Consider the following 27,091-nt stretch of genomic DNA (forward strand, 5'->3'; position numbering starts at 1 on the left):
ATACATAAATGAAATGACAAACAAAATGAAGCGATTTTTTTTTTTAAGTCACGCTTTTAAGCTTAGATTTGGTTTATTTTTCATGGTTCCAAGCACATTATTAGCTCAGTGACCTCCAGAAAGCTGAAAATCTGACAACTGTTTTGGTTTTTTCATTTTCTAGCTTTAATAAATTGTGTAATTTTGTCATTTTTATAAAGATACTATACCTTCAGTGCCAGGTTAAGGGAGGTTATGAACTAGAATATCAAAGCTAAGATGGTAAAGCTTTGCTACTGTAGATAATAATTATAACCAATAATCAGATAGCACACTAACCATAACAATTGCATTCTATTAGCGCACATTATGATTATTATTACTATGGCAGCAGCAGTGATAATGGTGGCAACAGTGATAATATTGGAATTTTTACATGCTACTAACAGCACAGCATGAGTAAATAATGACATAATGGTATGGGATGGCTCTCTAATGCAGCAGCACTGCTGAAGAACCACGGCAAATAAATTCCTCACTGCTTCCCAAGGACACTCTCTGGCTGCAGCACATCTCTCGAACATTTTCACAGGGACTCTGTGAAATCTCTATGACGGCTTTAATTTGCCGTGTGGCCCCAGCAGTAGCTGCAGGGGCAGAGGCAGGGCTGTATCAATTCCACACGCTAATGCGACTCACTTAACCAACAGGGCTTCAATGCAGACCATCACACTGCTGACCCCTCCTCATTACAGCCACACACACATTTGTGCTGCTGACAAACTAGACCAACGGACTGACCCCACCAACGAGGAGAAGAGCCAGCCGTCCTCAAATAGAGCTCTCAAGTGGAATATTTTCTACAGCAGAGGAGGCAGAGAGAGAATGTATTGACAGAAGATTGTAAATGAAGTCAACAAACGTATTTAGATGAAGGTCATCTGAGGTGGGGATGGGGCGACACTAAGCTGCCAGTTAACCAATTGTTTCAGCTAATATGCAGATAGGTCTTTTTTTCATGCAAAATGCAATTATATGAAAAAGTATATTTTGTGGAAGAAGTTGACAGATAACTGCATTAGAGTTTGTGTGTAAAGTGGCATTAAAATACTTCAGTAAAAGCTTCTCAACTTGTATTTTATATATAAAACCTTGTTATGCCTGAACATCTAAGCTATCACTGCATAGTTTTAATAAAGAAGGATTTTAGTGTGAATTCTCCTTCAGTCTAGACCAACACATGTCCTGTGGTATGTAAATGTTCTACTGCAGCTGTATTAAGTGGATGCTTGTCCAGCGTGTTGCAGTGAGATACTCTCCATCAACCTCGGCCAGAACTCTGCTGTCTATTTTGTGGCCAGTTTATTTTCCCTCTTCCCCACTGTTCACCTGGCACACTCTCTCATTTCCATTTAACGCTATCACAGGTAGCCCCCTGGGCCTGAAAATTGCTGCTGACTACAAGCTTGTAAAAGCTCCACTCGTGGCGGCCAACTGGGACAGACTGGAACCGGAAGAGCAGTGATGTTTCCCACGGGGCTACCATCTTTTAGAAGAAAATGCATTTTGGAAGCAATAATCTCCTGCTTTTAAATATCTTTCAGGATTTGCAGAAGCTCCACATGTCTGATGGTGGAGTCACTAGAAAGAGGCGACAAGTTCGTAAGATAAGACACAACGCGTCAGTAAAACAGGTTGGTTGAAGATGATTTCTGCACTTTTAATCTTGAGTTGATTCAGTGAAGCATCGATTATCAGAAAGACAACAGACTGATGATTACTGAATGTCAAAATGATGTGTGTTGATGTGGTGACTTGTATGAGCATGATTCTTACACTGCCTACAAATGAGTAAGAGTTAAAATGAAATTAAAAATCAAAACAAAACAATGGACCTCTGGTAGTAAAGCTGCCAGAAAAAGAAAAAAATTAAAATGTTTGAAGCCTGCAATGGTAAAAAACAAACAAAAACTGTGGGAATCTGGCAACTGAGCTTATTTAATAAATTATCTGTAATTTAATAAAGCTGGGGAAATTTGTGAAATGACACCTGATTTTACCGTTTTTATTCATTACTTCCATTTAATTTTAATTTTTTTCTTCAACAGCATGTATCAGTGAAATAATGACATCATTGCTTGATTAAAAGCTATTTTATTTATTTAAATTACTGTCTGCAAAATTTATTTTTTTCTAAGTTTGATGTGTTTACTGGTAATATGTAATTTAACACTTTTCTTCTGTGGTTTTGCAAGATATTTGTAACTTGAAGTATAAACAAAAATAATTATAAAAATCAACTTGATACTGCCATTTTTCATCCATTGCATTCATGTCCATTTTATTCAATGTATTCTTTCTTTTCAATAACATTTTACAGGCACACAGAATGTACCTGGAAAATAATTCTATCTTTGACTGATTTAAATGCAGCAAAATGTTATAAAGTTTAACACTGTAAAACAAATGACGATGTGGACATTATTGATAGTTTTGACCTGTTTTAACATGTAAATTAACAGTTTTTTTCAGTAATTTATGGGCAAAACCAGTAAGCTGTACAGTTAAAAGTATTATGTATTTATTTTACAGTGAGGTGTACTGAATTGGGAGATTATTTGCAGTTTTCAGAGATCAAAATCAGACCATCCATCAACCCCAACCTCCTCCCTGAGACTCTGGATGGGACTATAACAACAAATTGCTGGGAGGCCTTAACTTGCATAAATACGACTCAAATGCAGAGGCTTTACATAAACAATAGTTGCTTCTACTTCTAGCAGACTCTGAAGAACAGGTGATTTTACAAAGTCCTAGAGAGAACTATGACGAAGAATATCGCTGCAATTTGATAATAAATGCTCTCTCAGGTACTTCAACCTGACCACCAGTGTGTTTAGAGGCTGATTAACACGAGAACATCAGTTAAATAATTAAACAGTTTAGCATTGTTCCCCTTTGTGGCAGCTTTCTGACTCGAGTTCAGTCATTTATCCGAGTTCTTTTTTAAATTTCAGAAGGTCTAGAACAGGGGTGTCAAGATCCGTTCCTGGAGGGCCACTATCCTGCATGTTTTAGATGTTTCCCTCTTCCAACACAGCTGATTCAAATGATCAGGCTCGTTATCAGGCTTCTGCTGAGCTTGATGATAAGCTGATCATTTGAATCAGGTGTGCTGGAAGAGGGAAACATCTAAAACATGCAGGATAGTGGCCCTCCAGGAACTGAGTTTGACACCCCTGGTCTAGAAGGTCAGCCTGAGAGATTTCAGGTCCCCCCTCGCCTTCACTGACCCTCCTCCACCCCATTCTCTCTGCATCACCGGCCTCGCCACGCACAACAGATGGCTATCGCTGTTCTGCTCGCCCCAGTCAAGGCCGGGCCGGGTCCTCTTCTATCTCCACCGAGAGAGCAGCGAAGGACGGGAAGCTCAGGGCTGATGTTGAATTTCACACACCACGGCGTCGGGATTAGTGAGACCAGGAGGTGATGGACGGGCAGGTGGAGGTGGAGGCTGGAAGGTCGGCGCTGTCTGCTGATGCCTAACAAGCAGAGTGCGTCTCTGCAGTTGCCGTCCAGAGTCTCTGCTGTGATAAACTTTGACAGCAGGCGCAGTAATGAACATTTTGAAACAACATTTTCCACTTTTCTGTTGTTTCCCTAAAGGCTGAGCCGTGGTTGCTTGGATGCAGGGTGTAAATTTAAATGTTCTGTTGATGCTTTAACATTATAAGCCTAACAGATGAATTTAAATTGGCCAAATGTGGTGAATCTACTGGTGGCAGATGGATGACCTTCTCCCACAGCTCATCTGATTGAAGCTGATAAGAAAATAAGCTGCATTTTAAATGCAAATCTTGGCTTAAATCTGGTTTAAATTAAAGGTCAATATTATTAAAAGCCATCTGCCCTGCCCTTCACCTGTCTGACGGACAGCGGGGGAGGAAGACGGAGCCCCGAGCCCAGTTCAACCTGCAGCTTTCAGAGGAGAGTGGAGGTTATCAACGGAGCTTCAGGCCAAACCCCAGCAGCAGGACGGTCAGAGGGGGGGAGTCTGAGGAAGGAAACGGCGGCGGTATCAGCTCCTCCACATCACAGAGCGGCGGCTGTTTGCCAGACAGAGATCGGTTTTGGGCCGACAGACACATCCCTTAGCGGCGGCGTGCCGTACACGCCTCACAGAGCACATCGGCTTATACCTCATCTCAAATTCACTTTCGCTCCCAGTAGATTAAACTCACACTTCAGTTCATCTCACAACACCCCGCTTAGCAGGGACACGGAAATGATGGGCTTCTTACTTGCCCCGCATGCAAAGTATGCACAATGGCTCCATTTTTTAAAAACACATTAATACTGTTTTTCCACACTGTGCATGAATGACTGTTAGGCTAAACTGAATATTCCCGAGTGGGATACAAAATTTAAAAAAATAAAATAATAAAATCACACCTGCTGCTGCTTTGGCTTTTTTGTTGGCAAAAATCTGAATTAATGTGAGGATTAAGTGCACTTGAGTTCTGCAGCCAGAGAAAATATTAGCAATAATGCACAGAGCCAATGAAGCAGGATGAACAGAAAATGACTTGAGCAGAGCCTCGGGACTCTAGAGCTAAAGAGCCAAACACATGTTCAACCAGAAGCACTCAGAGCAGGCTAAATACATGTTTCTGACATCTACTAGTCCCTCCAGAGAGAAAATGTTCTCATTCATTATGTAGTTTGACAATACCTGGCACAGGTAGATGATCAGGAACATTCTGTGAAGGTGAAAGTGAACTAAATGATTGAGGGTCCTGAATCTGAGAGGGCACAGCAGGCTAGTACTGCTTTAGCAATGCTGTTCTAACTGTCATGCCAATGAAAGCAAACTGAATTGAATTAAATTGAAAAGAAAGAGAGAAGGTGAGAGAGATGAGAGGAAGAATAGTCAGCTTTAGATAGAATTTAAGCTGCTGCCCACTGACATGCTTTTTTGAGGTCATTGTTACCTCATTTTTGCCCTCCAAATACCCTCAACTGCACATGTGTAGACCAGAACAATTCAAATTCTGTACCTCTAAGATCCTGCATACATTCCTGCACAAAAGTGAAAGTAAATAATGCATGTGGACAAAGTTCCAACATCAAGACCAAATGCAATTCTGGACATTTTCTAAACTTCCAATAAAGATCGGCAAACAGCCTCTTTCAGCAGAGAAATGTACATGAGAAAACTAATAAAAATATGATACTAGACAATCAGAAACAGGACTTTCTTAGAATTAGACTCTCAAATGTCGAGAAAGAAGAAACCTCACTTGCTTAGAATGTTCCAAGATGAACCTTTAGAGGTTCCCAGAGGATGCTTTTTTACTGAAACTACTACTACTACTACTGATGCTACTACTAAAAGAAGAAGAGCAAGAAGGAAGAAGAAAGAAGGAAGAAGAAGGAGGAAGAACAAGAGGAAGGAAGAAGGAAGAAGGAAGAAGAACGAGGAGAAAGAAGAGGAAGGCAGAAACAGAGAAGAAGAAAGAACAAGAAAGAAGGAGAAGCTCGACAAGGAAGAACAAGAAGAAAGAAGAAGAAAGAGAAAGAACAAGGAGGAGGAAGAAAGAGGAGGAGAAAGAAGAAAAAAGAAGGAGGAAGAAGAAGGAAGAGGAGGAAGAAGAAGAACAAAGAGGAGGAGGAAGAAGAAAAAATGAGAAGGAAGAAGAGGAAGAAGAAAAAAGAGGGGGAGAAAGAGGAGGAGGAAGAAGGAGGAGAAGAAGAAGAAAGAAGAAGAAGACAAAGATCAAAGAAGTAGTTCTAAAGTGGAACCCAAACCCCATAGAACAGTTCCTTAAAGAACTTTTCTAGTAAATCTTTCTACATTGGGCTGACAGCAAATAACAACAACAAAAAAGAAATAATTCAATGACTTTCAGAGAAAATCAGGCCTATAAACTACCCATCTTGTATATTAACTACTTTCCTTGCAAAAAAAACCAAAAAAACAAACAAACAAACCCTGTCATCCTTTTCTTTTGCGCCTCATCTTGATGCTGGCTGTGATGGAGGAAGGTTCAGAGAACAACAGAGTGTTTCATCTGCGCTGATGAACGACAAACAAAAACAACACAAAGTAACCTGACTGCTGTCACACTAACAACGTGCATTTGATCAGTGATGTTTGATTAAGTGGTGAAGTTATTCCTTCCTCTGCCTCAGATGTTCTTCAGAGCTTTACTTCAAACGACTTTAACTTTCCATCAGCTTTAATTGAGAACCGATTGATCAGGATCAAACTCAGCTTCTCTTTAATGTGATTTCTTTCTGCCTGGGGTTCCTTGCATTTTTATCAGGTTGGAATTATCTGGGAGACTGGACATTAAATATTTAAAATCTAAGCTGGAATCTTTTTATTAGAAGTAAATGCAAAGTGTAACCCTGTGTAAGAGCTTTATTTGTTGGGGATAATTTTGCAATTTGAGTTCAAGGACTCAGAGAGTCTCACTGATATAAAAAAAAGTAGGTGAATAATCTAGCTATTAGCTCCAAAGTAAATAAATTCTATATGAGGAGTATGTGACAAACAAGCACCCATCAAGAAAAGAATTGTTCAAAACTCTATGTAAATGGTGGCTGGTTTTAAAAACTAATTAGACTATTTATCAGTAAAAATAGAAAGAAATGCTGGATTTTTCCAACAACCCTTGAACTGATCATATTGACAGACCAAATAGAAGCTTAAAATAAATTTAAAAAAAAATCTAAGTCAGTTTAATCCGCATTTAAAAACTCTCCAAAAGCCTCCACTAAAAAAAAAATACTGCATTGATCAAACAGTCAACAAAGCTGCAACCAAGAGTTAATAAGACAAAAATGATTTGATTTTCCGGCTGCACTGCAGGCTGTGTAAAGAGCAGTAAGAAAGTAAACACAGAATCAAATTAAAAATCATCAGTTAAATAAATGCAGCATGGCTTAAAAACGCTGCACAGAGGAGAAAGCTGTCAGGAAGTTGTAGGAAGATACATTCAGCATGGCGAAACATGTTTCTGGGGCTGATGTGCAGAATGCCGAAATGAAGTTTTTGTGCAATAGTAAATTGTCTATCATAATTTGCAGGTTTGGTAGCACCTGTGGATACTTGGAAAAATGTTGGACATGTTGAGTTCAGGTTTTTTTACCTTTTGTAGAATGACTAATCAAAGAAATGTCACTTTGTTTTCTATTTTGTGATGATTTGTGGCATTTAACTGTTAAAATGAACAGGAGATATATTTGAGCTCTTTCTACTTCTAGTCATGTTTGTGCTGTTTCCATAGAGGTGCAAGACTTTAAATTGCAGTGGAAAATGAACCAATAGTGGGTCAAAATGTGACGGAAGACACCGCTAGAAAACATGCGTGTTCACTATAATTTGCAACTTTTTGTCAGATTTATAGTAAACAAACTACAACAATACATCATGACCATGAATTCTTACTTCTATATACATACACGACTGTTCAAGAGTTTGGGGTCACCCAGACAATTTCATGTTCTCTATGAAAACTCATACTTTTATTCATGTGTTAACATAATTGCACAAGGGTTTTCTAGTCATCAATCAGCCTTTTTAGCTAACACAATGTAGCATTAGAAGACAGGAGAGATGGTTGCTGGAAATGTTCGTCTGTACCCCTATGGAGATATTCCATAACAAATTTCCAGCCAGAATAGTCATTTACCACATTAACAATGTCTAGACTGGATTTCTGATTCATTTAATGTTATCTTCATTGCAAAAAAAAGGTTTTCTTTCAAAAATAAGAACATTTCTAAGTGACCCCAAACTTTTGAACGGTAGTGTTTAGAATGAAACATGGTCAAAAGTTTGCATAAAAAGGTACAAATTATACCAAAAGGGTCAAATCAGAAGAAAACAATAGAGATAAAATAACCACTGTGACAAACAATTAGATAAACTAATATGTGAGATGTATCAGAGTGTTGATATGACAGAAGAGCATCACAACAACAGTATCAAAGAGTCACCTTTAGGGATCCCTCTGACCTTCCATATGATGAGAACAATAACAGTGAAGCAAAACTGACAGTCCTCCAAACAGCAGCGCAGCTTTAAAGTCAGCGTATCACCCAAACAAACGGCAGTCAGACACGGACTGTGGCTCGTACCTTTGCGCTCCGAGCGTTTCTTCCTCCTCCTCTTGAACCGGCGGCGGATCAGGCAGTAGTAGGCTGGAGATCCATCCAGCAGCAGAGCCATGGCTCGGCCCCGACAGACGCTGATCAGGCTGCTCAACCCCTCAGCCCGACTCCGTCAAGTGCCGCCGGAGAGCGTGCCGACACAACTTTGGACGGGGGAGGCGGAGGGGAGGGAAGAGGGGAGGGGAGGGAGGTGCGGCCATTGTAGCGTGAAGCGAGGGCACAGAGTCTGTTGGCACGCCGACTCCGTGCCGTGGTTAAATGGCTGTAAGACAAATGGGCTGGGATGTCTCCTGGTCTCCTCCTCCCCCTTCTCTCCTCCTTTCTCTGTCAGCCTCACTGGCTCTCCTCCTCACCCCTCCTCACCCATCCTCTCTCTAATCCACACTCTGGGCTACAATGAACTTGGCAAGCAAAGCGCCACAATGTGCCATTTGAATATGCAGGAAGTGTTTAGAGAAGCTGTTAAAGTGCTAAACAGCAAAAAACACTGCAGGAAACATGACTTAGTTACAGCAGAGGAACATCTGAAGTCGACTACTGTGCTTGTAGAGCTGTTCCAGGTGCTGAGCAGTTGATTCAGTCAGTCAAAGCGGGGCTCTTCTTTGATTGGAAAAAAGCCGAAATTTTCCTTGTCCCTTTCCTAAAGCTACTAAAGGACAAAAAATAGGTGTTGACTTCAGGTAAAAACTCTAAAAGAAATAAAACCTTTCAGATTTGTGTAATATCCATCCGTTCATCCATGTTCTTCCACCTATCCAACATTGGGTTGTTCTGGCAGCAGGTTATGCGGGTCATTTCAGGCGGTCTTCTCCACACTAATATTTTCCAGCTCCTCCGGGGGAATCCCAAGGTGTTATAAGCCCAGATGAGATATGCAACCCCTCCAGCAGGTTCACAGCTTACCCTGAGGTACCCGGAGGAAGATGAACACCTTCAAAAAGAAGGTACCCAGCTGGTTTGTTTTGATGCAAAGAAGAAGGAATCCTACTCCGAGTTCTGTCCAGATGTCCAGCCTCGCAATGGGAGAAGTCCATTTCTGATGCTTCTTCCGGTCACTACGAGAGCTTTGGCTTTCCCATCGCTGCCGTTGCTCTGTGTCCATCTCCATTTTACCATCTCCTATATGAACAAGATCCTGAGATACTTCAACTCCTTTACTTCGGGCAACAACTCCCCCCCAATCCAGAGTTCCCAAAGTTACTGGTTTCCAGTTTAGTTTTCAGAGTCAACCAGTACTGTCTTCCCTCTTACGAACAACCAAAAACAAGCACTTTACAAAGACTAGATTGAAAATTCAGTCCCCAAAGAAGAAATTAAATACAACAAAAGTGAATATGCTTATGATTAGTGACACACAAGTTAGAAAACTTATGAGCTTTGAAACTAAACTGAGAACTACCGTGATTTCCAGTGACACTAATTGCATGAACATGGTTATAAAATGAGCAGTGAACACCAGAACTTTCTCAGTTTTGGATGTATGGATGTGTCTGTCTGCTTCTGCATCATTGTTTGACTGCATTCAGGCTAAAACTACTTGGCTTGTTGCTACATTTACCAAATGTTCCAAATCTACATTTTGCCCAGGGCATATGAAATGTCCACTTTTTCATGCAATTACAAAAGTTTTCTGACATTAGCAGTGTTACTTTCTTTTCATCAACGATCAGAACAGATGATAATGCACCATCTGAGTCTACAAGAAAGTGGAGGAGGTCCCTGTCTAATGAGTCCTAAACATTATGCTTATGGGGTAATAAATCACTCCAGAACCACGTCAAGTAAAGTTAAAGCTCCTTTGTGTAGGATTTAATATGCCTCATTTTACCAACTAATAACAGTAATGTCAAAAACCACAATCATAGGGCTTTTTGTAACATGCAATACAGAAAAATCTGATGCTTCTAGCATTTTCTTCTATGAAATAACTTCAACTCTAAAGTCACATTTCTGTGCGAGTGGTTCAGAGAACACAAAATGTGAATTTTGAGGGTTAGATTGTTGAACAAAGACTATGCGCTGCAAATATACCACTGGACATTGGCAGCAAAAACTCATGAATTCGATTCCCCTTCAACAAAAAGGTACCGCCATTGGAAGAACAAATAAAATGTATTGTAATTTCAAAATGCATTCCTAAGGGTTAACAAGCAGCAGCAGAAGTATGGATCTACTCGACAAATGCATGATTTTGTGGTTTACTTATTCTCATCAGGTGGAATTATAACAGTTTCTTAACCAACACCATCTTAAAGCACTATTACAGTGATTCAAAGACACCTGATAGTCATTGTAATCCATCAACCAGTCAACCAAAGAGCACCACAGATCAAATGTTGGGTTGTTGGTGCTAATACAAGTGTCTATACTCACTATAACAACTGAAAAGGGCATTAAATGGACTCAACAGAAACCACCCCTGGCTTTGTGTATTAGCTTATATTGCGGGAAGACATGCTTTATTCAATAAACAGCAGCTGTAAAAGGATCATGGCACTGAAAGCCAACACCGCCCCCATGTGGGATAAACTGAGATTACAAAAATCACAGCCAAGCAAGGCATTTGCGGCGCCTTTTCCTCATTACACAGGTATTATGATAATGATTATAATTGCTATAATTGCTAGAAATTAACTTTAATGATCCGCTTGGGGAACTTTGCTCACAGCAGACATTTGGAACAGAGGCACAGGTGGAACTAATAACATTCATAATGGCTGCATTCAATTTAGACGTTCCACTTCTAGGATCGTGGTATTGTGCACGTTAGCTCACAGGCATGGCTTACAGGACATGTAAATGGAGCGCAGACAGCACTAATGTTATTAGTTACACCTGCGCTTTCCTTCTGACAAAGCGAAAAAGGGTCTGCGCTGAGAACGGTCTACTGGGTGGTTTAAAAATGCAACCTCAAGGAAAAGGCTATAATTAGTAGGAAGCTGATCAGACCTCAGATAACTCTACAACACTTACATGAAAATTTAAATTCCTCAATGTCTTTATTTCTAACTGTTTAAAGGGAAGCACTATCGAGGTTCTGGACTTCATTCCAATGTGAAAATCAGACAGATTAACCTTCATACTTCAGAAGTTTTAAGGGCAATTTGCACATCAGAATTTGAAGAAATCTTAATGGTCTTCGATTCAGAGATCTTCAACACATTTTGCCTCAAAAGGATGTCAAACATCAAGAAAAACTGTCTCAATTTTCCGCCATTTTTAACTGACGTGTTGTCTATTAATAGGCTGCGGCAACAATGACTCAATCATGTAGCCAATGGACAAAAAACTATTTATCATATATTTTCATAGCTGATTAGTTCTTGAATTAAACTTGTGTTTCATTTGCTTTGATGCTTTTCTTTGTCAAATATGAAGCTAAATTCACCGTTTTTGGCAGCTTGGTAAATAAAGCAAGCAGCTAAAATACATAAAAGTAGATGATGGTGTATTATAACAGTTATGTTCTACTACTTTATAACATCTTAACGTCTTTAGTTGCAGCTTTAGATCGTATGAACATTTGGCACAGGTTGGTTATTGCATATATACAGGTTATATCGAAAATGTCTTCTTCTGGGTTTGGAGGATTACACCAACATTCTGGACAGAAATATGACAGAAAAATGAATTTTTTTTATGATACAAGTCGTATTTGCTAGACGTCAACAGAAAAATCAGCATCTGCCAACTTGATGGGTCAAATCCTCCACTGAGCTAAGATTACAGAGTTTGTCCTGTAGGTGGAGCAGCTGCACTTCCACACTGAAACCAACAGCTTGAACCACATGTGATGTTCCGCCTTCCTACACGTTCCTGTCCTCCCACTCTTCTATGCATCTTAACATTCATCACAGCTGAAGAGGAGCTTGTTATCACGAAGAAGCAGCTTCCAATGTTCCAGAAACAGAAAAGAGGAAGGCAGCCTGTGCACAATTCGACTGTGAGGTTTGACAAGAGAAGCCAAAGATTAGAATTTCATGATACTCCGAGGAGCCTTTTCATGTCGGCCTCAGCAGAGACAGCCGAGAGACACCTTCAGGGTGTCACAAAATGTCATTAAATGAATTCACTCAGTTTAATCAAGTTCAAGAGGGGATTTTCTAAAATCTGTTGGGGCGAAATTCCATCTGCTGCCAGCTCCCAAGTAACATTTTTTAGTTACCAATGGGAGATCCCAAGGTGTTCCCAGGCCAGATGAGATATGTGACGTTTTCATCCCAAATTACCTTTTAAAACGCATTATTTCAGCTCAGTCTTGTCAGTCTGTCAGGCTTTGGGGTTGCTTGGATGACTTACTGGGGAAAGGTTCAAAACCCACCATGCTTCTACTCTGGGTTCCCTCTGGGTTCAGCGAGTTAAATTTAAATCTTTTTAACACCACATAAAGTGCAATTTAATACCTGCATCACGAAAAAGTGACAAAAAAGCTGTATGAAACTCGTAGAAACATCCTTCATGATGTGTCCAGAACAGCAGGAAATGGATGGATTTAAGTTTGTCTGATCGTGCTGGCTCAACCTCCACGTAAAAGACTGACTGCAGCACGGTTCATTGTCACAACAATTCCACTTTTAGTTGAGATGAGAACAATGTCTTCTGACAGCATAATCGCACACAGAAACAGGACTGTCCACAGCAGGCAGGAAACAATGTTCCAGACACTGAAATGTAAGATATTTTAATAGCTTCTAAGTTGGATTACTGAGACTATGGACGAAGCAAAGACGAGCCCTGAGAGGAAGTCACTAAGTGTGAACTTCTGCTTACGATTGCAAGTTTTATGGAAAAAAAAAAAAACAACCTCTTAGACACAAGTAGCCAGTACGGTTTCTCTGCAGGGTGGCTCTCATTGACCTTCCACTCGACCCAAAGGTAAAACTCTGTTATTGGGCTCCAACTGACCCACATTATTACAGAGCGATTTTATGGTTTCCTCAGGAGACACAGCATCAACTTGGACATTTAACTCATTACTGATCCATTCTAAAGCAAAATTAGTTGGCAACAGCTTTTCAAATGTGGATATTTGTTGAACGGAAAATGGAGAAGTCCACTAAACTAATCACTGCAGCAAGTCAATGTCAAACATATTGACTATGGAGACAATGGTTGCAGGGTTCTCACCAGGATTTTTTACAGTGTAACGGCAGTTCCTCCCACACGCGCACGCGCAATAGCCTTCATTATATCTCGTGAGCGGCCGATGTCTAATCGATGTCAGCCAATGAGCGTCATGCAGATGCTCCAAATGCTCGTGATTTAGGTCACTATTCACCATACATGGCATCACGGAAACAACCGAGACATGCTAATTGTAACCCCGACATTGGAAGCGACTCTTAATTTTAGACGGGAAAGGGTCAATCTACAGGAAAGTACAGCTGAGGTGGGGAGACATAAATTAACCTAGATAGGCACCCAGTCGATAAAAAACAAACGCACATGGCGTTATCTGTCAAAATAACAGCGTAGCGGCCCTAATCACAGCGGAATCTTTTAAACACGCTGAAATGCGCCGGCGAGAACCCTGGGTTGGTTGTAGTCTTAAAGCTCTCTGATAATGGAGTAATAAGAGGTTTTCTGAGGTTTTCTTTAGGTTGATTACTTGACAAACATAAAAAAATGGAAGCAACATGACGAAACACAACTTTACAACAAATGAAACTCAATCTAAGCCAACATAATTCAGGTCTTCCATTGTTTTCTAGGTTCCTGTCTTTCCAAATCTGCCTATTTTTCTTTCTTTGTTCAGATTCCTGAACACAAAGAATTGACATTTTTCTTTACTATATGCGACAATAAACTCAACATCTTTTGTTTTTTCTCAAATCAAGCAAATAATGGAAATGAGTCCCATCAGACTGTTGGAAATTGAAACAGGGTATTTTATACTATTTTTGGCATTTCACAGACAAAACAATTAGCTGATTAAAAAAGGAAATTACGGCCCTAAATCACATCAGGATTCTGCACTTCTATATTCATTATATTTAAGACATTTTCAAGGTCTTCAATAAAAACATCCTTGACTTGATGGATTGCATTGCTTAGTTTTGATGAATAGCAGCATTTGGAAAGATGTTGATTTAGAAGTTAATAATTAAATGACGAAAATGAGGACAATTTATTAAAGGAGGCGCTTTAACGGAGAACTTTTGTGAGGGAGTTTCATGTCTTTATTTATTGATGAAACTGCAAACAGCTTCTTTTCTTTCCTTTTTCTTTCCCGAGCATTAATAATTCACAGATTTTTTTTAAAATGTTCCTCTTTTGTGTGGAAGTTTACATGTGTCATGCTTCGTGTTAGCCTCTCACTATCTTACTTTACACTCAGGAAGCCATTACAACAGCATATTTATGACAAAGAAAAGAACATTTGCTGCTTAGTTTGGACTCTAGTTTGAACTTTTTGCACTCAAACTGAAACAACACACAACCACCATCTGGAGAACGAACCGCGCTCTCCTCCAACACTAACACGAAGCTTTAGCAGCACTTCTTTAATCAGGGTTGTTCAAATCAAAAGATCGGAGCTGGGGTGGCGGTCAAGTCGAGGCTCAGATTCTAATCAAAGGAAGGAGCGAGCAGATATCTGAGAACATGAAAAACAGCAGCAGGAGCCAAGAAATGACAACAAACAAGCAAATTTTCTTGCTGATTACGCGACTTCCATCCACATCATTTGCTGTTCCCTATTTCTAATCAAGCAAAATGACAGATTTTTGCTGTAGATATTTGTTTGGGTCATTTTTCAAATTAAAACCGGTATTTACCAAATGTGCAAATGCTCCTAACCCTCCTAAACAATGTGGAACAGCTTGGTGGGTTACACAGCAGCAGAAGACAAAGCAGAGCCGAAAATACATCCAGCAGTCAAGTGTTTGAACTCGACACGTCCTCGGTGTCAATCAGGAAACACTTCACCTAAAACTGAAACTAACGGCTCGGCTGCTGGCTCAGAATCCAGAGCATGTTCTGACAGCTTGGCACAAAAAAAAAAAAAAAAATCCGCTGTTATCAGGTCCAGTGTGAGGGAGAAACTCAGCTTTAATCACATTTATCACACACGTTTATTCATAATGCTGTATTTTCTCAATGACACGCTGCAGAAATTGTAAATGCCACAATAAAAATGTCAGCTTTTGTGCATCTATCCCACCATCAGCACCATGAATCACTGCTTTTACACTCTGCGCGTGATTCATGAAGCAAGAAAGCCGAAAACTCCCAGAGCAAGACAGTCACGCCGAAGACGTTCAATAAAAATACACTCGGTGAATCAATATTATGTATCATCCTGACACTCAGCAGAGAATATGGTAATAAACTGGAAGGATTGAACCGCAGAGACTGACACTCACTCTTATTTTTGGAGTTGATAGATGTTATACATCTAATTCTGCATTCACTATTTGTCCCGACACTTCAGTTCTGTCTCCATGAAATCCTTCTTTGACTAAATTGCATTTTCAATTCGGCTTTGAAGAAGGTGGACTGTGCTTGTGAGGACTGAAGCTTCTTCCTGAATTTTCTGGGTTGCATTTGAACCCAAACTGTGATATTTTCCTGAACTTAACATAGTTTTGGTGCCTAACCTTAACCAAACAAGCCGATGTGAGCTAAAAAGTCAATTAATTTTTGTCTCATGAATGTTGGTCACCAATGTTTCTCAGTAATGCTAACAAAGGTAGATTTTTTTGTTCTTGTTTTTCACAGGGTCTGTTTTGGATAAACACTTGTTTTTTGGCAATTTTTTGAATGACACATGTAGACTAAAGTGATTTTTAACTGAATTTTCCAAGTCTAAGGTTAGATTTGTTGCACTTCCCCAATGGAACCACACATGACTTACAGGGTCAGAAAGTTGAAAATCAAATCATTCTTTCTGGATTTACAGATTCCGGTGCTCACAGATGTCATTTTGCCAATAAAAAAAAATTACAGTCTCCTGCGTAGTCTACCGCTGCCTTGACCCAACACTGGAAGTGGAAGAGAATAGACGGATGGAGATATTTTGTGAATGCATTTCATTCTCCTTGACACTGAATTTGAACTTTCTCTGTTGATATAAACTTACTAAGCTGACTTCTAGTTTTATGTAACTCCCCTCTCTCCTGGACTAATTTGGAGGTGCAAGAGTAGAAGATGGAAAGCAAACTGTCAAGATGCATGCTTTAATTTTAGCACAATTAAAAATCAAAATACAGAACCTTAGGAGTCGTTGGCAACTGTACCTAGTTAAAAGCTATTCTAAGCATCGAGATCTTATGAGGCGGCGCACTGACACCTTGAGTTTTAATCAAAAGCAAACACTATCTCATCCTGTAGTTGGGAATACTGCAAATGTCATGCACATGTACGGAGGTGGTGTTGATCCAGCAGCAGACTGCAGGGAAACACTTCCTCCTCAGAGCTTCCTCACACGCCCGCCGACCTTAAATGTCCTCCGCAGAGCGAGCCGTCACGTAAAAAACAAAAACCGGCTCTGGCATATACCCCCGCTTAGGGGATCTGAGAGGTCTAATTGGACCGAATTCACAGCATCTGCGTCAGGAAATCAAAAACCCGTAGGTGAGCCAGACACGAGCAGGAAGACAGAAGCAGCTGACAGGACTGGAGGTTGGATGATGCATGTTTCCTTCCTTTTTCCAAATCCCAGCGCGCAGACGGATGAGAAACGAACACGGGGGGGGGGGGGTCTGTAGCCTACTTTCATACATTAGCATATTTTTCACAGAGGGGGATGCAGAGAGGACGATGTAGGAGGCCAACAAGGACAAGATGGGAGGTAGGAATCCAGAGTCAGCATTTCAAAGCCCTGGAGGTCAAAAACAATCTATTTTAAACCTGCCAACATGTCTTCACAACACCAAACCTCCATCTGAAAAACTGCTTTAACAGTTTTGCATTGCTTAATTGATTCCTGAGTGTTTTCCAAAATGATTTCAATCGACACTTAAGCCCCGCATGAGTAAATATTTGATCAGCATGTCATAAGGACAACGCAGCGGGTCCAATAAGTTACGCAGTGGCTGCCAACAGTAGGGGGAGGGCAGACAGGCAGCGCTTCTAATCTGTTTTCGAAAATTACTTTGAAAAGCAGCAGATTAAGTCGGAGTGGTACCTGCAGCGGGACGCAGGGAGAATCCTCGGCCTGTACGAGGACATAATCTGACTCCACTGCAGGAGGACACACCTGCATCAGGAAGCTCAGCCGGCACGCTGTGAGGTCTAAAAGGTCTAAAATCTCCTGGTTATTCAAACCTTAGGGACTCGTGTTCTTATTCTGTGGCCTCCTTCACATTCCCACAAGGACACAAAGTGTTCTCCAAGTTTACTTACTTAAACTCCATCTATTTCACACCTGAAGGTCCATTCAGTAGTCATGAGGAGCTGCCTGTCGAAGCAGGTGAATGATGATGATGATGTGTGCTTTTTCAGGCCTGAGGAATAACTTTCATTTCAGCTTGGAACACATTTGTCACACAGAAGAGTGCAAAAGTCAAGATATCTCAGTCTGAGACATTTTTATATGGAAGTGCAATATTAAGAGAGCAAGTATTCATTTACCTCCAGCAGTTTCTGGTTGTTTTTTTTGTTCCCGTCATATTTTTACTCACTGTGGGCTCATTTTTCACGGCAATACAAAGCCCTGCGCCTTTATGGAAACAGAACAACCATGAATATAAGTAGAGAGATCTCAGAAATGTCATCTGTGTAGAATGACAAAAAATGTAAGAAATTATAAAAAAAACAAAATGTAAAGTCTATTTTTAAAATCATTTGTTAAAAAACTTAAAACCTAAAATCAATGTGCAATATTTTAATTAGAATTATAAGTTAGAATGTCATAAATCGTAAAAAAGGAAACAGAAAAGTTGAATTTCTTTAACTAATCAGTTCACCAAATTTTTAAAAAATGAAGTCAACATGTATACAGTTTTTTTCCGAGTGATTCCAAAATATTTTCTTCAGTTTTAATTTGTTTCCATGCTTGCATCCTATCTGCTCCACGTAAACACAGCCTGCAGTTCAACTTAATTCAGCCGAAAAGTCACCGAGCCACTAATGGCTTCTCAGCTATGCTTAGGAAGGCGGAATTTCTTGTCATTTTTGGCAAACTTCTGAATGACACATGTAGAATAAAGTGATTTTTAAATAAATTTTACAATTTTAAGGTTCGATTTGGTTAATTTCCCCAACTGAACCACACATCACACATAATTTAAGGTGTCAGAAAGGTGAAAATCCAATTATTCTTTCTGTTTTTACATATTCTGGCTCTCACAGATGTCCTCATTTTACTATTTAAAAAACAAAGGTGTAAATGCACTGACAGGTTTTGGGGTTCAGAGGACTAAAGGAATTACTTGAGGCCCAGTCACAGCAGCATTTAAAAGTATTTTTGACGAAATTAGTTTATTTCAGTGGCATTGCTACAAAATAAGTGGAGAGTTGAAGGATTCATGCACTCGGCTGCACTCCTGAATTTACAGTTTTCCAGTGTAGCCCTCCATTATCCTCCTATTCTAAATAATGAAGCAGGAATTACACCAACTGGAACATATGACATCTGTGCAGTTTTCTGTTCAACAGATCATGAAGCTTCTTGTGTGATCCAAGCTTCACACAGCTTCTAAATTTGCAATAAAACTTGGAAAATAATGCATTTTAATCACCAAGAGACATTGATTTAGTCATATTTCCAATCAGCAAAACAGTGACTGGAGGTTTTAAGTTTGCATCCAAATAAAATCCCCGCCACGACTTTCACCTTGAATTATCTTTCTCCTTGTTTTGCCTCCGAGTTTCCCTCCTCACAGTTCTGCACCGTCTCTCCCAGAGAAGCTGTCAGCCGGCCTATTTTTACATGAGGAGAGCATTTTTGATCTCATCACACTCATGCTGCCACTTGTGACTGTGTTCGAGTGTGTGGAAGGTTAAATTATGGCAATTATTTTGCAGATTTGCAAAGCACCTGTGGATGCCCCAGATAAAGGAAATAAGAAAACAACAGTCAAAGCTTCCTGTTTAAAGTCCCCAGAGACTGCAGCACTTTCAGCACACTGAAATAAAATGTTCACTTCACGTTTCCTGGAGTCTAAACAACAGTGAGGCAAAGAATATAAACCTGGCGCTGGTGGAAAGACACTCAGTGGTTTAAATTAAAGCAGTGGTCAGCGGATAAATTAGTCATTCTGGATGAGTTTAGCATAGTGCTCAAGATTTCAAATTGGAAGCTTGATTTCAAGTGTGAAGAAATCATCCAGAAATTAAATCCAAATCCAGCTGCTCAGATAAAATGTGTGTTTACTGCAACCTGCTTAAAGCTCCTCAGTCAGATTTCAATGTAGGGATTGTGCCATGATTCCAGATCTCAGAAATTAATTACGTTACAATATATGGGTTAAAATATAATTGAGGGTCTTTTGAAGTTCATGGGATATATCTTGCATATATTTTACATATTAAAAGTAAAAAGAAACTAATGTTTTTGATGTTCATTATGTTCATATTTTTATTATTTATTATGGAAACAATCACTTGTTAATTAAAAATGACTGGATATCAATAAAATGTCAACTAAGCCATCTGAATTTAATATCAACCACTTCTAATTAGCTAAACAATAATAAATTAACTTATTCTAAAAGTGTTTTGATTGTGTTCTTTTTAATCAGTTGAGATAATCATGACAGATACTCATCTTTGGCAATATCTCAAATTACATATGGAAAATAAATTGTATCATTTTCAACCAAGCTACCCATTACAAAAACACCTCAAGGAAGTGTGCTAATTCCAGATCACATGACCTGCTCCACATGATGTTATTTCCTCCTGAAGAAAAGAAAAGTTACCTCAAATGAAAATAGCTTTAACTAAGGCAGAAATTTGAGTTCAAATTGCACACAATAATAGGTTGATGTGACATTATTATGTCGAGCCTACTCATCAAATAATGTTTGCAGCTTGAAAAGTTTTTCTAAACCAGCAGGTGTATTTAGTAAAACTGTAGCAATAGGTCCCTTGAGTGCACCTCTCATCCAGGAGCCTTCTTCAAAACTGAAGATATGCATTTTCATGTGTTTACTCTTCTGTATTTTAAATTATTTACTTGTATGTTTGATATGTATGCATGTGTGAATCTGTATGTTTTACATTTAATATTAAAAAAGGCGGCTGACATGGACTCTTCTGGGGCAGCTCGCAGGCTCCAGTTGAGTCCTGCTTTTACTCTGTTTTACTTGTTTTATTTCTTATCTGAATCCTTGCATTTTAAATTTACAATGAGTAAAACTGTATTTTCATCAAACAACAGCAGTTATGCACACACAGCTACTGAAAGTTTTTATGGCACATGTTCTGCTTGTCAAAATACAATATAAATGAAGCAAACTTCAACATAAATTATTTCTGGAGCTCTACCTAAATGCTGCAGAAATGTGTAAGATTTTGAACCGACAGGAACTTTAGCGTGCATGAAAAAAGAGGTTGCCTCACGTGATATTTTTAACATGTTTTACTATGTGAGAAATGCAATTTGGATTATGCATTTAGGAATGTCTTACACTAAACATGCGAAAACTGTTTTCAATTTCATAAAAATCCCCTTAACTTTTTTTTATTAAAGTCTCTCTGGTGGTTGATTTAACATCTAAAACACATCTTTGTAGTCATAGTTACATATTTGGGAGTCTTCTTCTATGAATCTAGTTAAAAATATCTTTTCTTTGATTATTAAAGAATGTGAAAAAGGCCTTTATAGGCAATAAAAATGTAAAAGTCTCCTTCAGAAATAAAAAAAATTCGTTTCACTTTGCTTGTTACGCAGTGGAGAAGAAGAGATGAAATGTGGACATACAAGGTTCCCTGTGCCGAGTCCTTTTACTCTTACAACTCGACTGTGTGGGAGGTATCTGTCAGAATAAACGCATCATTATCAATGTCTTCTCCATGTCTCTTTCCCTTTTATGATTTTTTTTCTTCCTCATGTTGGGAGCTTTTATCTGTGCAGATACTCGGCTGAACGAGTCCCCAGAGTGTTGTTGAATTACGCCGGCACAGAGGCCGTTCGATTGGCTGTCTCTTACTGTATTGGAAAACGTCGGTCTTAATGGAAGCGGCCGGGCGAGGGGACACTTTGCTGACGGGGCCCGACACACAAACCCTGACCCAAAGCGCACACACACATAAACCTTATGTCATTTGCTCTCCCACTCGGACTGCCGAGCTTTACTGACATTGAGATGAAAATGAAAGTACAACGAGAAGGGCCCCGATGGGACACCGGGCTTCAGGAAAGGGTCACATATCCGCGACCTTCAACTTTACAGGCTCTCCGTCCTAAAATCCAATCTGCAGAGTTAATTTAATACAAGGCCCTCTATCTATGTTCCATCTGGGCCACAGCTCGATATGTTCATATCAGTAGAGATTCCTTCACCAATAGTCGGCCGCGTTGGTAATCAAAAATCGGTTAATCGTCGAAATGAGTGAAATACAGTGGACGTTTTCCCATACATTGATTTTTAACCGCCAATAACTGTGGTTCACTGCAAAATCTTGGCTTCACTAAGAAACTGAGAGCACAAATTCACTGAATTATAAATAAAATGCAACAAAAATGACTAAATTTTAAATTGCTGCGCATTAATTGGCCCCTGACAACATCCAAATTACTAAAAACATCTCTTGCAATGGTTAGAAAGCGCTTGTTTATGCAAACTTTGTGGGCGGTCAACAACCACACATGTAACTCCATCTCATTAAACAGTAAAAGGCTCCACCTGGTGGAACAACAAGGTACTACAGCAAATCTACAGCACATTTTTTGACAGTTATGGTCTACAGGGGTGTTTTTCCTTGCCTGAATATCGCCTTCTCGGTGGGCATGCACTAGTGGGCCAGTCGGTGGTCACATGAAGGCCCTTCAGACCTTCAGGCCTTTAGACAGAGGCGTCAGACCAACATGGTGGCACGGTCGCAAATTTTGTCTTTCATTGCGAAAACAGTTCAGCGAAAAAGTATTTCTGAAAGCATTTGAGAAGAGAAATAAGCTGTGGAGTTGCTGAATCTGTACAGTTTTACGAAAGTTTGTGAGGCCTCAGATATCCGCTCCCTGTGCCTCATTTGCATAAAGTAGAAGTTAAGTCTATTTTGTGCAAATGAGCTGCGGGCAGCTACCTTTAAACTCTCTGTGACTCATCTCCTGATTAATCAGTTCATATATATTTCAATAACTTAAATTATTAACAGCAATTAACTGGTAAATAGTTGGCATTTCTGCTGTGCTAGCAGGTGATAGTTTAGTTCACGGACTACTACAACCTACTTGATTGCATTTAAATATTCATGACTCCAGAGGATGAATCTTGATGATCTGTAATTTTGAATGAATTGAAATTAATATTTCAGATGTTACTGCAGCGTCATGCATTACATAAGAAACACAATGCAGCAGCTGCTTTATGTTTTAAGGGAATGCAACAGAGGATTTAAAGAGTCTCAGCTTTGCTTCCAAGTAAAAAGTTCATTGGAGCGCGTCTTCAACACAACTGCCCTCATTTCTCCACAGCAGACAGAATGCATGTGATCTGTGGCCTCTCGCCTGTCTGCTCAATGTGGCCGCCGGTCATGTCATCTGGAGCAGAGGACGAGGAGGAGGTGGAGGACGAAGGCTGACTGGTCTTCATGAGGTGCTGCATTACAAAGATTTTCTTACTTAGTGATGTGCCAAAGACGTGACATCTGGTTGTATTTGGGTTTCATTCTCATGCTGGAGTATTCCTCTTGAGTCAAGCTTCTACAGACTTTGCATCATCTTACCACCACTACTTTGGTCCATCTATAAATGTCATCTCTCCCAACACCTTTCACACTCCCACCTCTGAGCTTCACTGTCAGGTCTATGCATTCACTGTGGTGGTCCCAGCCAGGTTCACGCCAAACTTAGTCTCATCTGGCCCAGTAACTTCTTCTCATCTTCTTGAGCAAAGTTTCATCTTTTAGTATTTTGCAGAGTGAGCAAAGTTTTTCCCCCAACTGCTGATGCTCTGATTAGTGGTATTACAGCTTGTTCTATACCTCCTAATCACTGCTGCAACTGTGTTTCAACTGACTTTTCTGGTCTTCCCATCTTTTTAAAGCCCAACAATCAGATTTTTCAGTTCCTCTGTCAATTCTATTCCATGTGGAGCCTTGATGCAGACATGTAGATAAATGTTGTCCATCGGTCCAAAACTGACAAACTCCAGGTGTCCACAGACCATTTTATAGTCATGTTCCCCACTGATTGGATAGGTGAAGTCAATGTCAACTCTGTCAGTTACCAAATTAAGAACACATTATATTTCTGACTGGAACTGGAATGAAATGTGAACATGGTGCTCACTGTAAACTATCAGGTGCCTGTTAAACAAAGACGAGTGAATGAGTAAACACTGGGTGAGACAGCCTTTCATTGCACAGCAGTGAGAAAGTCACCTTGTCTCCCTACAGTCGCAGCACCCAGAGGTCCAGACCGGCCCTCCCTGTCACATCGTGGCCTCTGCTGGCCCCGCAGTGACACAGAACTGCACACAGTCCCCAACGCACTCCGAAAAATTACGCCTGACAACATGGCAAGTGACGCAGAATGAGTTGATGTGATGTGTTCTGGCTGACATCCTTCCATAGTTATGGAATACATAATTAGATTTTAGATGTATTTTTTCTCAATCCACATGAACAACTTTTTAAAATTCAGATGTGAAATTGGTGGAGGGTACAAGAAGCTAAATTTATGGCAGACACAAAAAGCATGTTAGAAGAAATAATGTACAGATTTGTCTCTGGAGCTCAATGATATCCTGAACATCTGATTCTTAGATGTCTAGTTTTGCCGACTTGTGTACGTTCATCACTGTTCCACGAAACAATCAGCCTAATACTGCGTTTCCCAAAATCCTGTGCTGCCTTTCTCATTCCTGCCATTTATATTATAGATAAGAGCATAGTTGTCTGACAGTGACGTCAGACCTACTTAATAAATTAAGCTGAAATACCAGCAATGCAGGAAAGTGTTTTTTTTCATGCTGAATTTTACTCAACATGAGAATAAAATGCATACAATTAGATTCCATTAGAGTCCATGTTGCAAATTGAAAAGAAGTCCTCTGCTCTACCAAATGCACGAAACTGCTACTGAAAGCAAAATTGAAACATATTTTTCATCCCCCCAAACACTAGAAACTGTAAAAACAGAAAAAAATGCCATATTTTCAATTTTCTAACAGTCTTTGAACTACTCATCTATGATACGCCATTCAGCTGGGAAAATATCCAAATTCATGCTTAATATTATGAGATTTCTTCAATTTCACTTTATTCTACGTCTCAATTAAAAATAAACCTCTTTTACTAAATGCAGCATGAAACAAATAAAAAATTCTGCCCTCCAAAAAGGCAGTGTTAGCACAGAAAACATAGGAGACGAAAGAAAACATAGTTGACCAATAAAATAAATTCAGCATCATATAAAGACAGTATAGAGAAGAGTAAGACGTTGGAAAATACATTCTGCATGATGAAATATCTTTCTAGAGTTGATATGCAGACAAATGGGAAACATGTATTTTCTTATTCTTTAAGCTTTTCATTTTTTATGATTTGTTGCACTATAAGAAGAGATTTTTGAGGTGACACAGATGCAGCACTCTGAGAATTTCCCCACATTAAGACCTTTTGCTTGTTTGCTGTCTTGTCAGAAATGATTAAAAGTCGAATAAAATGTAGATTCATGCTGCAGTGTTTCAGTAAGCAGCTTGTGGCAGCATCCTGAGTTAACCTCGTCTATCTGATTCCAGCTCTCCCGATCTGCAGCCTGTTAAAATCCACCTCCGGGCTCCGGCTTCAATCACAGTGTGTTTAAGAAGACGAGCAGGCGGAGGATCAAGGTCAAGTCAGAGATGCTTTGCTTGACGTCCGACAACCTCACGTGGACGTGATGCAGCTGGATCAATCTCTAAATATTTAACCAGCAGCTCCTGCAGAATAAGATTAGATCCCAGCAGGCTCTTAACGCCACAGACTGCTGTGGCCTTTATGATAGTGGAAGGATAAACGAGCAGCGAAAAATGAATTCAAGATGAAGAACTACACACATACACACTCTCTAAAATTAACCTGAAACGTTTACAGTAACAGTCTCAGTTCTGGATGTTTAACACCAATGATAATTATATTTTCTGAGTCCACAAAGTATTCTGTTATTTTCACCCTGCCAAGGAACGCGGCGGAGTTCTGTGACGATCGGCGTACGTTTGTCTGTCTGTCTGTCTGTTAGCAACATTACTCAAAAACGGACAAACAGATTTGGATGAAATTTTCAGGGAAGGTCAGAAATGACACAAGGACCACCTCATTAGATTTTGGCAGTGATGCGGCTTATAGTCTGGATCCACGGATTTGTTCAAGATTTCTGTATCATTGTGAGATACTGACATAAAGAGACGACAAATGACAGAGACAGTATGTCAGGCTGCTGCAGCATCACATGATGTACAGCTGCACTTCCGGCCAGCTCACCCCACCACAAACCACTGCAATCTTTTTAACAATCAATAAAAGCTTTTTTTCTGCTCCTCGTGCCTCATTGTGGTTAGATTGACTGAATCATTACATTCATGCAGTTGAAGTCATGCAAAGCTTCATTTGAGACATTAAAACTGAGATTAGCACTTGTAGTTAAACTCTAAAAACATTGTACATGAGATGAATAAATGACACTATAAGTGAACAGCTGAATGAACCACTTTGAGTGATTTGTTTTCTGAAACAAAAAGGTGCTCTGGGGATCAGATACAAATCAGATCTGATCTTAAAACAAAGTTCAGACTCAAAGTTCCTCCACAGGCCACAAAGAAAGCTCTGAAAGCTTTGAGTTGAGTCACTGGTATCGATCAACAACTCCCAGCAGCTTTTACAGGATTATGATCCCTTTCTGCAGTGGGGGGGAATAAAAGGAGTGCTTCTGTTGGTTTTTTAAAACCTTTTTTCACAGTCGGGATTTTGCTTCAGGTCTTCCACCAGGCTCCTTTAAAGTAAAAGTGTGTTTACACTGTAAAAGTGATTAATGATGTGCAGATGAACGCAGTGCCTGGCTGGCTGTGTGTAATTATCGTAGCTGAGAGGTAATGAAATCATCAACACTTCCAATATCTCAGCACAGATCATAAACTGTTGATGCAGCCCAGTGCTGCTATTACATGCTCAGTTTACGTCTGCTGCATTCTCACAAACACGTCGGCTTCTCAAGGGAGACAGTGTGTGTGTTAAAATAGAAAAACCCTCCTCTGCTGCAGCGTGCAGCTCATCTGAGTCTGAATGCATCAAAGAGCAGGTGAGAGAAGAAGAAGAAAAAAATCAGAGTGATAAATGATTCAGGAGCTAGACATCCCAGCATTGATAACCTGACTCCCATTAATGAGGGCCGGTGTTCCCTCTGCTTCATCAAAGTGGCGACCTATGAAATATTAAAGGCAGCTCGACAGCAGCACGACACGGCGCTACGCAGGGCTCAGCCTGACCTCATGCTACGGAGGAAGAAAGTGATGAAGGAGGGGGGAAAAAAGACGGGAAACGCAAGAAAAATAGCGCTGACTTGAAGGAGGATTCAGGGAATAACAGCGTCTGAGAAACTGAGGCAGCAGAACTGAGGAGTATTGATGCGAAGAACACCCCGAAGATGGAGCGAAGGGGATGAGACTGATATATTTACAGATAGAGATCAAGTCAAGCATCAGAACTCACTCTGATGACAAAGGATTCAAAACTGCATCACTTCTAAATAGCTGCATTCATGTTAAGTTGTCAAGTGGTTTGTCAAGTTTTCTTTGGTGGTTGGTCAAGTTTCCTTTAAACAGATACTTTAGAAAGAATATATTAAAAA

General features: G+C 39.9%; 1 protein-coding gene across 3 annotated transcripts in view; it reads right to left on the minus strand.

The window, feature by feature from the left end:
* LOC110963101 (double-stranded RNA-specific editase 1-like) overlaps window positions 1–27,091 on the minus strand; it is a 61,938-nt gene that overhangs the window by 21,512 nt on the left and 13,335 nt on the right. The window contains exon 1 of one of the 3 annotated variants that reach the window (XM_051941829.1): window positions 8,125–8,288. The exons of the other annotated variants lie outside the window; for them this stretch is intronic. Within the exon in view, the coding sequence (XP_051797789.1) occupies window positions 8,125–8,215 (91 nt within the window). The 5' untranslated portion in view covers window positions 8,216–8,288. Of the gene's footprint in view, window positions 1–8,124; window positions 8,289–27,091 lie in introns of those variants that run through there. 3 annotated transcript variants of the gene reach the window in all.

The sequence above is a fragment of the Acanthochromis polyacanthus genome, chromosome 22 (assembly GCF_021347895.1).
Source record: "Acanthochromis polyacanthus isolate Apoly-LR-REF ecotype Palm Island chromosome 22, KAUST_Apoly_ChrSc, whole genome shotgun sequence".
NCBI lineage: Eukaryota > Metazoa > Chordata > Actinopteri > Pomacentridae > Acanthochromis > Acanthochromis polyacanthus.